General features: G+C 42.3%; 1 protein-coding gene across 1 annotated transcript in view; it reads right to left on the bottom strand.

Moving 5' to 3' along the window:
• The window catches only part of LOC144593090 (chloride channel protein C-like), a 71,583-nt gene that overhangs the window by 37,718 nt on the left and 18,324 nt on the right, over positions 1 to 15,541 (bottom strand). Inside the window, exons 7-11 of the mRNA XM_078398531.1 lie at positions 13,306 to 13,500; positions 11,317 to 11,405; positions 6,765 to 6,904; positions 5,838 to 6,009; positions 3,306 to 3,477 (exon numbers count right to left, since the gene is read on the bottom strand). Coding sequence (XP_078254657.1) covers positions 3,306 to 3,477; positions 5,838 to 6,009; positions 6,765 to 6,904; positions 11,317 to 11,405; positions 13,306 to 13,500 — 768 coding nt within the window. The remainder of the gene's footprint in view (positions 1 to 3,305; positions 3,478 to 5,837; positions 6,010 to 6,764; positions 6,905 to 11,316; positions 11,406 to 13,305; positions 13,501 to 15,541) is intronic.

The raw sequence follows: 15,541 nt of genomic DNA, 5'->3' as shown, positions 1-15,541 counted from the left end.
CGTAAATGTTTTCTGAACCCTTTCAAGCTTGACAATATCATTCCTATAACATGGTGCCCAGAACTAAACACAATATTCTAAATGCGGTCTCACCAATGTCTTATACAACTGCAACATGACCTCCCAACTTCTATACTCAATACTCTGACTGATGAAGGCCAAAGTGCCAAAATCCTTTTTGACCGCCTTATCTACCTGCGACTTGACCTTCAAGGAAACATGCAATTAGATCCCTCAGCTCTACAACACTACTCAGAGGCCTACCATTTACTGTGTAGGTCCTGCCCTTGTTCGATGTCCCAAAATGAACCTCACACTTTTCTGTATTAAATTCCATCAACCATTCCTCCGCCCATCTGACCAATCGATCCAGATCCGGCTGCAATCTTTCACAACCATCTTCACTATCTGCAAAACCATTAACTTTTGTATCATCAGCAAACTTGCTAATCTTGCCCTGTATGTTCTCATCCAAATCATTGATGTAGATGATAAACAGTAACAGGCCCAGCATCGAACCCTGAGGCACACCACTGGTCACAGGTATCCAGTCTGAGAAGCAACGTTCCACCATCACCCTCTGCTTCCTTCCATGGAGCCAATTTGCTATCCATTCAGCTATCTCTCCTTGGATCCCATGCGATCTAACCTTCCAGAGCAGGCTACCATGCAGAACCTTGTTGAACGCCTTACTGAAGTCCATGTACACAACATCTACAGCTCTGCCCTTATCAACCTTTTTGGTCACATCTTCAAAAAAATCAATCAGATTTGTGAAACACGACCTCCCACATAGAAAACTATGCTGCCTATCCCTAATCAGCCCTTGTCCATCCAAATGCCTGTATATATCCCTCAGAATACTGTCTAGTAACTTACCAACTACAGATGTGAAGCTCACTGGCCTATAGATCCCAGCATTTTCCCTGCAGCCCTTCTTGAAAAGAGGCACAACATTTGCCACCCTCCAGTCTTCCGGCACCTCTCCTGTATTTAAGGTCAACTCATAAATTTCAACCAAGGCTCCCGCAATTTCCTCTCTAGTTTCCCGCAATGTCCTCGGATATATCTGATCAGGTCCTGGAGATTTGTCTACCTTCAAACACGACAGTACCTTCAGTACTTCTTTGATGGTAACCCTGACTGCTCTCAAGACACTTCCAGTGATTGCTCCAATTTCCACCGTCCTACTGTCTTTCTCCTCGGTGAATACCTGATTCCTGAATACCTTTGATTCCTGAGAGGTCCCACTCTCTTTCTAGTTACCCTTTTCCTCCTTATGTATTTATAAAATCTTTTCGGATTGTCTTTAATGCCACCCGCCAGAACTATCTCCCTTTTTGCCCTTCGGATCTCCTTTTTCAGTTTACTCCTTAGTTCCCGAAACTCCTCCAGAGATGCACTTGATCCCAGCTGCCTGTACCTGTCCCATGCATCCTTCTTGTTTTTGACTAGCATCTCAATTTCCCTTGTAAACCAAGCTTCCTTACATTTGCCTGCTTTGCCCTTCACTCAAACATGGACGTACACATCCTGAGCTATCTTCAGTACACTTTTAAAAACATCCCACTTGGCCAATGTTCCTTTCCCCTCAAATAACCTGCTCCAGTCAACTTGCCCGAGCCCTTCTTTCATCCTCAAAGTTGGCCTTACCCCAGTTGAGCATTTTGACACGTGGACCATCTCCGTCCCTATCCATACTATCTTAAACGTAATTGAACTGTGGTCACTGGTCCCAAAAGGCTCCTCCACAAACACTTCATTAACTTGCCCCTCCCAATTTCCCAATACTAGATCCAGTGTTGCCCTCTCATGTGTGGGGGCCACATACTGCTTGAGAAAGCTCTCCTGAACACTTTTGAGGAATTGCACCCCATGTAAACCCTTCATGCGTTGATTTTCCAAGTCTATATTGGGAAAGTTAAAATCCCCTACTACAACCACCTTATTTGACCTGCAGCTGTCTGCGATCTCCTGGCACATTTGTTCTTCTAATTCCATTGACTATTTGGGGATCTGTAGTACACCCCCAACAAGGTAATCATCCCTTTCTTGTTCCTCAGCTTCACCCATATAGCCTCACTAGACGAACTGTCCATAATGTCACCTCTGAACACAGCCGTGACATCCTCCTTAACCAACAATGCAACCCCCCCCCTCCTCTTTTACACTCACCCTTGACTCTCCTGAAGCTCCTGTACCCTGGAACATTGAGCTGCCAGTCCTGCCCCTCCCTTAACAAGGTTTCAATAATGGCTACAATGTCCCAGTCACACATACCTATCCATGCCCTAAGCTCACCTGCCTTACCCATCAGGCCCCTTGCATTAAAATACGTGCAGGGTAAACCAATCCCCCTTCCTCGCTCTCCGCCTTTCACCTGCCAATTCTGTCCACAAATCTTTCCCACACCATCCTCCATACCAACTTCTAGCCTCTCACGTGCCTCTGCCCTGCACGAGATCCCATCCCCCTGCCAATCTAGATTAAACACTCCTGTGTAGCATTATAGATAAACCCTTCCCTCTTTGAGTAGAGAGCTCAGTAGTATCACAAAGAAAGTAGTGGGCTGCAAACTGCAAAGCATGGCAATTGAAAAGAATCAATCACTTCACACCTGTCTCAATACCTCCTCCCTTGTTTCCATCCAGGGTCCCCAGCAATCCTTCCAGGTGAGACAGAGGTTCAGGTGAAACTCCTCTAATCTCATCCACTAACCTGCACCCATAGCAGGTGGACCTTCTTTGTGAGTCTTATCCTCTGATGGCTTGTGGACAAGAAGCGATAGGACTGTTGCTCCCAGTAGCCTTGGAGGTAGATTGGGCAAAGGCCTTTTCACTCTCTCACTTTAGTTGCCTTTGGCAAGGAGCATCCAGGAAACTTCCCCTCACATGCCAGGTGACACAGAAAGCTCAAACAAGACATTACAATAATAACAATCAAATTTCACCTCAACATTCAGCAAAAGTCACTCAAAAACCTTTACCAGCATTTAGACACCATGAGCTCACTTTAACATTATCCCCAGTGAAACTATGAACAATTAAAGGTATGTTCAAACAGCTAAGATGAGTGGGGGCTTATTCCTGCTGTTCAGACCTGACTCCCTATCCGTGACTCACATTGTGTGTCGTTTGCATGCATGTTACTCTAAGGCTGATGTTACAACTTCCTTCCCTGACTATTCCTTGAGTGCAGCTCGTGATTAATATTCTACACAAATTGGGAACAAAGATAATGATGCTGAGCAATTGAATTTCTAGGCCATTAGGTTTACAGATACTTGTTTTTTGGAAAATTCTTACCATGATAGCAGTGAGGGAAATTGTTAGTCTTGAAACACCACAAAAATATGAGGCAGCTCCAATTACTGCAAAAAGGCCAGGATCTATCCAGGCTCCATAATCGTCAGTTTGGACACCAAATATCGACACCATGATCAGACCAACAATCCTGCCACATAAGGCTCCTGTGTATCTAATGGAGAAGATGGTCAGTTTAACAGCACCAAAATTATCATTAGAATTTGACAAAGGTTACGTCAAAATCTGTCAAACATTAAATAGTTTTCCAGTTACACTTTATTAATGAACATTCTCAATGAATATTGCAGAATAAAAACAAGGATGGAATTCGATTTAGACCTTAAACTTTAGAGATACAGTGGAAACAGGCCCTTCGACCCACCGAGTCCACACCGACCAGCGATCACCCTGTACATTAGCACTATCCTACACACTAGAGACAATTTACAATTTTACAGAAGCCAGTGAATTTAAAAACCTGTACGTCTTTAGAATGTGGGAGGAAACCAGAGCAGCCGGAGAAAACCCACGCGGTCACAGGGAGAACGTACAAACTCCATACAGACAGCACCTATAGGCATGATCAAAGCCAGGTCTCTGGCACTGTAAGGCAGTAACTCTTACCACTGCGCTACCCCAATTAACTTCTTGTTTCCCATGTGAAACCCATCGATGAACAAACAAGAGACCAAATATTAAACACTTCTCACCAGAGGAGGAATCTGAAATTACCCATGGATTGTTGACAAGTTTATATTGGCGGAACCTAACAGTAAGCATGCCCATATATCCCCACTAGTACTATTGAAGACTACGTCACGCAAGGATGTGCTTCACTTTAGTTTTCCTCTCCTGATGTGGTGTCTAATGGTGAGGGCCTTTTCCAGGTTAAATCAAGTCATAGAAGACATGCAATTAAAAAAAACTTCCACATGGGGAAAGACATGCTTCAAGTAGGCAATAACAGGATAAATCATATTGACCAATCAACGGCAACAAGAAACTTCGATTTGCGTAATATCCCAAGGCACTTCACGGGAAATTATATATACAAAATTTGATAATATACAGTAATATTAGAGCAGGCGTTTGCTCACAGCTACAGGTTTTAAGGCAAAAAGAGGCAAGAAGATTTAGGAGAAAATGTCAGAGTTTCTCTTTGGATGGTCGTGTTGTGGAAGCGGGGAGTCTGCAGAAAGCCTTGGACAGGTTGAGAGAATGCGCAAAGTGGCAGATGGAATACAGCTAAGCGCAGAGAGCGTTCATGCACCTTGGTAGTAGGAATATAGACATAGACTGTTTTCTAAATGGGGAGAGGATTCACAAATCAGAGGTGCAAAAGGACTTGGGAGTGCTGGTGCAGGATTCCCAAAGGATTAATTTGCAAGTTGAATCAGTAGTAAGGAAGGTAAATGCAAGGTTAGCATTCATTTCGAGAAGACTAGAATGTAAAAGCAGGGATGTAATGCTGAGGTTTTCTAAAGCACTGGTAAGACTGCATTTGGAGTATTTGTGAGCAGTTTTGTGCCTGATATCTGAGGAACGATGTGTTGGCGTTGGAGAGGGTCCAGAGGAGGTTTATGAGAATGATCCCAGGGATGATTTGGTTACAGCTCTGGGCCTGTACTCACTGGAGTTTAGAAGGATGAATTGGACCTCATTGAAACACCAAATAATAAAAGGCCCGGATAGGGTGGATGTGGAGAGGACGTTTCCATTAGTGGGAGAGTCCAGGGCCAGAGAACTCAGCCTCAAATTAAAAGGATGTACCTTTAGAAAGAAGATGAGGAGGAATTCCTTTAGCCAAAGGGTGGTGAATCCGTGGAATTCATTGCCATAGACAGCTGTGGAGGCCAAGTTCATGGGTATTGTTAAAGTGAAGATTGACAGGTTCTTGATTAGTAAGGGTGTCATAAATTATGGGGAGAAGGCAGGAGAATGGGGTTGAGAGGGAAAGATAGATCAGCCATGATTGAATGGCGGAGTAGACTCAATGAGTCGAATGGCCTTATTTTGTTCCTATAACTTATGAACTTATGAATTTATGCAGGCATGGTCATTATTGATTAAAACATGATGTGTGTAAAAAGCTGGAAACGGGTTAGTGCAAACACAGGTAGAGAAGGTTACAGAGATTGAGAAGAAGATGGCCATGAAAGAGTTAAAAACATGGATAAGGTTTAAAGTCAAGAGCTCCTTAACCAAAAACCAAAGCAGATTATCAAGCAACAGGAGGAAGATCGAAAAGGATTGCAAGAACAAGAAGGCGCAAGGAACTGCAAAAAAAACCCCACAAAGTGTTGGGGTAACTCAGCAGGTCAGGTAGCGTCTTTTTGTGCAAGAACTAGGATACAGGTTGAAGGGTTTTGGGATAAGCTGAAGTTGACGAATGGCTGGAAATGAGCAATCAACCAGGATAGAACTCAAAGCTTTAGATTGGGGCCTGCCAGACGTGTACACAAGTCAGATTTTTAGTTAACTAAGCAAAGCCAAAGTCGATAACAGGTTTATAGCAGTAAAATGTTATCTTACAGCATTGGTATGACAAGTCCACATGCCATGGCAGTACCAGCTGTCCAACAAGACAATAAATAGTAAATAACGAGAGCTGTAAGGAGAGCAGCAAATCCAAATTCTTTGTGTGTTCCTCTTCTGAAGAGATATACAATCCCATTCTTCCCATTTTCAACCAAGAGTGTCGCAGCTGAAGACAGAGACAACAGTTAAAGAAACCAAAATGAAAATGCTATGAAAAAGCTATCTGAAATAGAAGCACAGACTGCTGGAAATACCCAGCAGGTCAAGCAATGCCTATGGAGAGAGAAACAGAGTTAATGTTTCTGGTTGTCGACCTTTCATTTAATGTGATTTATGTTACCTATTTTCAGATTTTTAAAAATTTAGTCATGAATTAAATGTCAGGAAGTGGCTACATATCAATTTACAAACAGCATTAAGGTGAATGAAAATACCAAATACAAGGTATTGCAGGTGCTGGTTTATACCCAAAATAGACACAAAAATGCTGGAGTAACTCAGCAGGTCAGGCAGCATCCTTGGAGAACTCGGATGGGTGACATTTTGGGTCGGAACCCGAATCGTCGCCTATCAATGTTCTCCAGGTATGCTACCTGACCCACTGAGTTTCTCCAGCATTTTATTGTCTACCAAATACATTTAGTTGATTTTCATCAACAACTCCATATTCAAATTCTTCCAACAACAACACTTTGGCCAGAATTTGAATAGCCATGTATCTAGTAGCAAGGTCTATAAATGGGCAGGCCATAATGAGGATCTTATATCCTGAACACCCACCCCACCAGCTCTCTAACCCCTATAATATTCATCAAAAGAGTAATGTCATATTCATCAGTTATAACATCACTGCTCCTGCGACAAAACTGAATATCCACATCCTACAATGTTCCAGAAGGATTTAATCTAGGTGAGGTTTACCTTCATTGTGACTATAGTTTGAATGTTCTATGCCATCAGGTCCCATCCACGTTGTTCCTTGCGGGCAGTTATAGAGATAGAATTGCTCGGTCTTACTCAGAGGGTGAGTGGCCTTTGTGGAGCTGTTGTGGTAAAGAGACCTGGTAAAGCCAGAGAGAAAACAAAACAATTAGGCTTCTCATTAACAAGATGTTAAAATAAATCGAGATAACAAACAGTTGTCGATTTTTAGTTTTTGAGATACAGCATGGAGAAACAGGTCTTTTGGTCTACCAAATCCATGCTGACCATCATTCATATCTATTCGCACTAGTTCTGTGTTATCCCATTCCCTACAAATGTGCTTTAGAGAAGAATAATGGAGAGAGAATCTATGAAATGATTTAAGAAACAACTTGTAAGGTTGCAATATATTGATAAACTATAGCGAGCAGAATATCCTTTAACACCCATAAGGATCCTGAGAGCCACGGCTATTGTTGTTGTCATGAATGATATAAATGTATAATCACAGGGTTAGGTATGGTAAGACCAGGAGTGGGAAATGTAATCTTCATACCTTGATATCAATAATTAAGTAATATTCACTAGTATGAATTTATCCTCCAACTTCAATACCCACAGACGTCAATTCTGGTGCATATTGCATTGAAAGATTCCATTTCTTTGTGAATTTATCTGTGTTGATATGAAGGTTCTGGATATCTGAAATGGTGTATCATAGCACACTGCTTTTTTTGGGCTGTTATTTGTCATTTTTCCATTATACCTTAATTAGTTCATAAAAATATGTATTTGCACATTGACATAAAATTGTTACAATCCCATAAATCATAAAATCCTTTTTAAGGATAGACAGAATCTGAGCTAACTAATCTTCCTCTGTAGCTCTACATTTTCTGCACAGTTATTGCCATAGATCCCCATGCTCGGTTCTAACCTATCGTGAGTTAAAGCTTTGAGTAAGCTACGCTTGAACTCAACTCTGAAGTGGCACTTAGAAATGTAATTTCCTCTGGTAGCAGAGTTCACAAACATCATAAATTTGCCCTTGCAAGTTGCCCTAGAGGGAACCCTACCAGGAGAGATTATTTTACAGCACTAAAGTATTAAACAAATATTGTGGAGTTGTCAATATAATTATTATTTTTACTTGAGATCAGTGACAGGAACTTAAATTACATGTTTAATATTGCATATTAAAGTGAATTAGACTGAGGAGAAAAATGATCAAAGTATTTATTCACAAAATGCTGGAATAACTCAGCAGGTCAGGCAGCATCTCAGGAGAGAAGGAATGGGTGACGTTTCGGGTCGATTCCCTTCTTCAGACAGCATTTTGTGAATAAATACCTTCGATTTGTACCAGCATCTGCAGTTATTTTCTTATAATGATCAAAGTATGATTTGAGAGTACTTTTAAAACTGGGATCAGTCAAGTAACGAACATTGGTGCAGGAAGAAAACTCCAATGTGCATGATGTGAGAACTAAAGTCCCTTACACACAGAGTGGAACAGAGAAGCAGATTGCACAATAAACCAGAACTGTTGATTTAGGTGGTGCAAACTGGTTCATTTGCCTGACAGTGTGGAAATCCCAGCTTGGAGGCGACAAAGCTGTGGAGGAAAGTTAGAGCAATAGTAGATAGTGATCAATTGAGCAGAGTTGGGAATAAGAACGACTAAACATTCTCCTGGCCAGTCTCCCACTTGCTGTAACAGTGTTGTCACTTGCAACCTCACGTTCACCCATCACCCTTCATTCATTATAACAGCCCCTATTCCAGTAATAGTCAAAGTAGATGTGCTCAAGCTTGTTCAAATTATTTGAAATCTCTACATGTGGCTTTATCTCTGTAATCTTCCAAGAATTTTGTGCCCCTTTAATTATGCTTCTTCAATTTATTTTCCACTTTTATTCAGAGCCTTGCCTTCAGTTACCTCAGCAATCCCTGGAACTTGTTCCCAAAACTATCTTTCCCCCACTTCTAAGCAAGCTGCTGTTTTTATCTGATGTAGTTTGGTGCCTGATGACTTTGAGGTGCATTGGAAAATTCAAAGAGGAGTGCACTATTCAGCATTTAAAGATTACTCCACTACTGAACTAAATCACAGCTGATCTAAATTCAATCTAATTGATTTGATTCCATATATCTCAATGGTCTTGCTAACAAAATCAATAAATCTTGTTTCTGGCATTTTCAATTGAGCCTCAACTAATTTCGCGGAAAAAATTGTAATTGTTCACTACCAGCTCTAAGAAGCAGCGATCTCTGGCATCACACTAGAATGGCCAAACTCTGATTTTAAGGCTATGCCCCCAGGTTCCAGACTCTCCTCAGTAGATGTCAGAGTTTCCCTTATTCTACTCTGTGAACTCCTGTGATCAACTGGAGCATAACAACTAATTCCGCTCTAATGTTCTATATACTAAGTCCTATTTTACATAGGCTTTCAGATATTTCAATGTTTACTGCCTGATTTAATTCTGGTGACTGTATGCTGTATCTGCTCCATGATCAATACGTCTTCCTTGAGATACGGTACCCTGAACTGAATGTGATAAATCAAGAATCCCTAAAGAATGAGGACATCTCGGATGTCCTGGTATGGAACACTTCATCTTGGGCGCAGATGCGGCGCAGTCAGAGGAATTGGGAGTAGGGAGTAGATGAGGCCCTGACTCGTGTCTCCTCGGTACCCCGCAGCTCCGCCCTTGCTCCCCCTCCCCCTAGTCGCAACAGAGACAGAGACCCCTAGTACTTGCCATCTACCCCATCAGCCGTCGCATACAACACATAATCCTCCGAAAATTTCACCACCTCCAACGGGATCCCAGCACTAGTCACATCTTCCCATCTCCATCCCTTTCTACCTTCCACGGAGATCGTTCCCTCCGCAACTCCCTGTTTAGCTCATCCCTTCCCACATAAACCATCCTCTCCCCAGGTACCTTCTCCCGTAATCACAGAAGATGCAACACCTGTCCCTATACCTCCTCCCTCGACTCTGTCCAGGGACCCCGACAGTCCTTTCAGGTTAGGCAGAGGTTCACTTGCACCTCCAACTTCATCTACTGTATCCGTTGTTCAAGATGTGCACTCTTATACATCGGCGAGACCAAACGTAAACTGGGCGATCTCACGGTTGCTAAACACTTTAATTCTCCTTCCCATTCCCACACAAACTTTTCTGTCCTTGGTCTTCTCCATTGTCAGAGTGAGGCTAAACGCAAATTGGAGGAACAGCATCTCATATTTCACTTGGGAAGCTTACAGTCCAGTGGTATGAATATTGATTTTTCTAACTTCAGGTAGCCCCAGCATTCCCTCTCTCTCTATCCCTCCCCCACCAAAGTCGCACTAGCTTCTCATTTTCACCCAACAGCTAACAATGGCCTGTTTCCTTTATCATCGTTACTTTTTTGCATATTTTTCATTCATTGTACTTTATCTCTCTACATCATCGTCTATATCTCCAGTTTTCCTTATCCCTAACCAGCCTGAAGAAGGGTCTCGACCCGAAACGTCACCCATTCCTTCTCTCCAGAGATGCTGCCTGTCCCGCTGAGTTACTCCAGCTTTTTGTGTCTACCTTCGGTTTAAACCAGCATCTGCAATTCCTTCCTACAAAATACCTCCTCATCTGTCTCAACATATTACCTGCCAGGCTTTGTCCTGCCCCTCCTCTCTCCCAGTTTTCTTCTCCCTTCCCTCCCACAATCGGTCTGAAGAAGGGTCCCGACCCAAAATGTCACCTATCCATGTTGTCCAGAGATGCTACTCCAGCATTCTGTGCCTTTTTCTAAATTTGAATTATTAAGTGCAGGTCGGCCTTATGTGGTAACCCTCAAATGAAATTTGACTGTGATCAAGTGTGATGCCACGTTCTGCGCTGTGACCACACACAAAAGTGTCAAACTGCATTGCATGGACCAGCTAAAGCGTTGAAGAGTGGAGGGAGGGAGGGAGGGAGACAGAATGCTTTTTAATTTCAAAAATAAACTTTATTCAGAATAAAATATACAACTTTTTTTTACACACATTGTATCGAATGAGCTGCCAGAGGAGATAGCTGAGGTAGGTACTATGGCAACGTTTAGGAAATATTTAGACAGGTAAATGGATTGGATAGGTTTAGATGGATATGGGCCAAAACCAGGCAGGTGGGACTAGAGTAGGTGGGGTATGTTGGTTAGCGTGGGCTGAAGGGCCTGTTTCCTCGCTGTATGACTCTATGCAAAACAAAATGTAGAAACATAGAACTGTAGATGCTGGTTAATACACAAAAGGTCACAAAAGGACAATGGTCTCGTGCTAAAACGTCTCCATGTTCTCCAGAGATGCTGCTTGACTGACTGAGTTACTCCAGGACCTTGTGTCCTTTTGTATACAAAACAAAATCTGAACAAAAACTCTTCATTCATTCTCAGTGTCTATACCTGCAATAATGTCAAAGTCAGTAGAGTTTGCGTCTATCTTCAAATAAACACTCTTGCCACTCGTGTGGCCCCTTGGGATGTATACTGGAAAGGAAGGATGCATATCTCACCTGTTTTCCGGTTTGTTGTGCGAGTCAGGGGAGAGCGGGCTGCACGGGAAGAAGGAAGGCACGTAGACCGTGGCTGTAATTGTGACTACCTGCCAAACAAGTAGTCACACAGGTTCAAAACTTCAGGAATACTCTATCTTCCAATTACAGAGATTATAAACGTGTATGTGAATAATAAACATTTTAATTGAAAAGAACTCCAAGTAATTTCCCAATGTTATTAAAAAGGGTGCTAAAATTGCAGTCAATTAATCAAGATTTGTTGTTCAATAAAAATCTGTGAACTCCAGAATAAGGCAGTATAAGAAAATAACTGCAGATGCTGGTACAAATAGAAGGTATTTATTCACAGAATGCTGGAGTAACTCAGCAGGTCAGGCAGCATCTCTGGAGAGAAGGGATGGGTGACGTTTCGGGTCGAGACCCTTCTTCAGACTGATGTCAGGGGGGCGGGACAAAGGAAGGATATAGGTGGAAACAGGAAGACAGAGGGAGATCTGGGAAGGAGGAGGGGAAGAATATAGGTGGAAACAGGAAGATAGAGGGAGATCTGGGAAGGAGGAGGGGAAGAGAGGGACAGAGGAACTATCTAAAGTTGGAGAAGTCGATGTTCATACCACTGGGCAGCAAGCTTCCCAGGCGAAATATGAGGTGCTGTTCCTCCAATTTCCGGTGTGCCTCACTATGGCACTGGAGGAGGCCCATGACAGAAAGGTCAGACTGGGAATGGGAGGAGGAGTTGAAGTGCTCGGCCACCGGGAGATCAGTTACCAGGCAAGTCACTTGCAGTCTTTTATTATTCCATCAAGCTTGTTTCCAATTTTTAAGAGCGTAGTGTAGAAATAAGGAAATGCAGATGCTGGCTTACTAAAAAAAGGACTAAAAGTGCTTGAGTAACTCAGCGCAGCGGTCAGGCAGCATTTCTGGCGAGCACAGATAGTTGATGTTTCGGGTCGGAGCCGTTCTTCAGACTGATCATTCTGAAGAAGATTCCCCACCCAAAAAGTTGCTTGTCCGTTCCTTCCCCAAAAGCTGCCTGACCCCGAGTTCCTTCAGCACTTTGCATTAAAATAGTTTCTACGACAGATGGGCTGCGATGAGCTGGTGTGGGTGTATAAAGCACTGTTATAAAATCCATAAAAACAGCAGTAAAGTCTGATTTTTCTTATGTTTTAATTAATAAAAAACAAAAAATATCCAGAAGACAAAGTTGGAAAAATTGTTTTTATCACCATTAAATCTCTATCATACCAACAAAAGTCAATAATGTAGAATTTGTATTTAATTTATTCATTCAGGACACGGCGGCCTTTGGAAAGTGCATGCAATTCTGTTCTTCAGATGCACTGATCAATGTTAATGGTATCATGCTGGACGATACTAAATGTCAATAAATTAATATGATCTCTAACGTACACGTTATTATTGTTTCAGTAAATATTCAAAGATACTGGGAAATAGTCAGTAATCCAAATTACCAAAGTGGATAATAATACAAATTGCTTGGAGGAATTCCAAATTTGTTTCTTCGCTCGAGATTCCAGAACCCACAGCTTCTTGTGTCTACCAACAAGTGTATTGCATGAAATAAAGGTGTGCAGTGTCAGGACCAAGTTTTCAAACTGTGGATTTCTTCACAGAGGGAGACATTCTTGGATTTTCTACATTAAACAATGTTGCCACAATCCAATACATAACAGGCTATAATTTCATTCCAAAATATTCAATGTCTTGAAATAACATATGCCCTTAATCCATCTTTCCAGTTTTTACAATCTTAAACAAAAACACAAACAACAACTCGGTACCAGCCTTTGGATAGATATTACATCTTCCTGTGGCTGTGTTGTTTTTAAAAAAATTATGTGAATTAAGAGCTCAACAATATAGGGGTAATAATAGAAATTAATCATCCAAGAGTCAGCCTTTGCCGGAAATATTACCGGAATCAAATTATCTACATTTAGCTGTACACTACAAAAAACTTACCAAAATCAGGATTGCCTCCAAGAGCTTGCTTAACTTTTGCATTAATGGGTGCTTAATTAAATTAAATAATTTGATCCGAAATTTGTTGACTCTCATGTTCATTGAGATAAACAATGCTCCCAGCAGACCACCTATTATTCCCAGGATAATGGATGGAATGAAGACCATAATATTCATGTCAAGCAAGTATTTCACCTAGACGAAAGAGAATATTTGTTAATATCAATACTAATTTAAATTGAGAAGCTTGATAATAGAGTCAAACAGTGCAGAAACAGGCCCATCAGCCCAATTCGTCCATGCGGACCAAAATGCCCCACCTAAACCACTCCCATTTGCCCGCATTTAACCCACATCCCTCTAAGGAATTTCCTGTCCATTTACCAGTCCACTGTCTTTTAAATGTTGTTAGGCACAAAATGCTGATTAACTCAGCAGGACAGGCAGCATCTCCGGAGAGAAGGAATGTGCGACGTTTTGGGTCGAGACCCTTATTCAGATTGATTGTGCCTGCCTCAAGTAGCTCCTCTTGCAGCTCATTCCATATATACCACCCTCTTTGTGAAAAAGGTGCTCCTCATGTCGCTATTAAATCTTTCTCCTCTCGCCTTAAACTTATGTCCTCTGGTTCTTGATTCCCCTACCCTAGGTAAAAGATTATGTGTATTCACCCAATCCATTCTTCTCGTGATTTTGTACACGTCTATAAAATCCCCCTCAGCCTCTTGCACTCTAAGAAATAAAGACCAAGCCTGCCCAACCTCTCCCTATATTTCAGGCCAAGTCCTGGCAACATCCTCGTAAATCTCTGCACTCTTTCCAGCTCCAAATGAGGCCTCACTAATGTCTCTGGCAAATGTAACAATATAATAACTATCCCTTTAAAGAATACTGATGTTTTTCAGTACAGGAATAGATGTCAAGGAAATGTAGATAACGCAAAGCTGCATCCAAACAATGCAGAGGTGGGGCTCCATAGTGGAGCTCTAGTTCATGCCGAGTTAGCATATCTCAAACTTGTTGGCTTGGCAGATGATGAAACGCCCATCAGTATTGCCCAAAATAAGGTCTTCAAAAAACACCTGGGTTTGCTCCAATATTTAAAGAGGCCACACTGACTTTTACCATGCCTTGATATTTGGTGCATGGAGCTTTCAATGGACATGATTTTTATTTACCCCTTGATTGTAATGTCCAATGCCTTCTCCTATTACCACGAATCCACTCCCAGTTACCAACACTGCCAGGAATGTTCTCTAGGCCACCTAGCAATAGAATCAGGCCGAATTCCTTCCCTGACTCCTAACTCATCCAACCTTGCCAATTACACCTGTATCTACCAAGCACTGACTGGGCGTTGTCATACCCCTCCTCACTTCCAGCTTCCTCCCTGCGCCCCTCCATCCCCCCACAACATCACAACAATCAGTCTGAAGAAGCATCCCAACCTGAAATGTCACCTATGTTCTCTGGAGATGCTGCCTGACCTGCTGAGTTTCCCAAGCACTTTTGTTTCTTTTTTCATTGTAGGTACATTTCAAGCCCTGAACATTTTAAAATCTTCTTCTTACGGTGTCCACACATGCTAGATATTGTGTTTCAGCCTAAACTGAACAGCAATATCATTGTTCTCTGCGAGGTCCTCAGCTTTACATTCGTGCTCCAATAGAGGATATCTCAATAGGTGCTCCATAGTTTGTGGTTCAGTGCCACATATGCAGATGACGTCTTCAGTGTTATATAACCCCACTTCGTGAAAGTCGCTTAACAACGACCAGTACCAGCTCTCAGTCTGTTGAGGCATTTCCATTCAGCCCAGCCTGATTCGGCCGCAGGAGGAGGTTCGACTTTGGCACTTATGGACATGGATGTCGTTGATGGGAGATTGGCTAGTCTTTCTTCCCACAATGCAACTCCAGTACCTTCAGCTTCAGCATTTGGTTCAACTTCGTTGAGGAAGCTTTTCCTGGACTTTAGCCGACTCTTTGCGGGTTCATGTCCGAATAGGGGACGTCGTACATCTGTGGTCTGGCGATGATGTTCTCTACTGCTTGTTGCACTGCGACGAATCTCTGGTAGTGTATAGGCTGTCAGTTGATGTTGGTCTAAGACATCCAGTGACAAGGCTGCAGGTTGTATTGATGGCTGGATCAATCTTCTTAGCATGGGCTGATCTTTCCCAGACTGGGCATGCATATCCTGCTGTTGAGTATCAAAGGGCCAAGGCAGTTGATCG

The sequence above is a fragment of the Rhinoraja longicauda genome, chromosome 4 (assembly GCF_053455715.1).
Source record: "Rhinoraja longicauda isolate Sanriku21f chromosome 4, sRhiLon1.1, whole genome shotgun sequence".
Lineage (NCBI taxonomy): Eukaryota > Metazoa > Chordata > Chondrichthyes > Rajiformes > Arhynchobatidae > Rhinoraja > Rhinoraja longicauda.
This window is presented reverse-complemented; position numbering and strand designations above follow the sequence as displayed.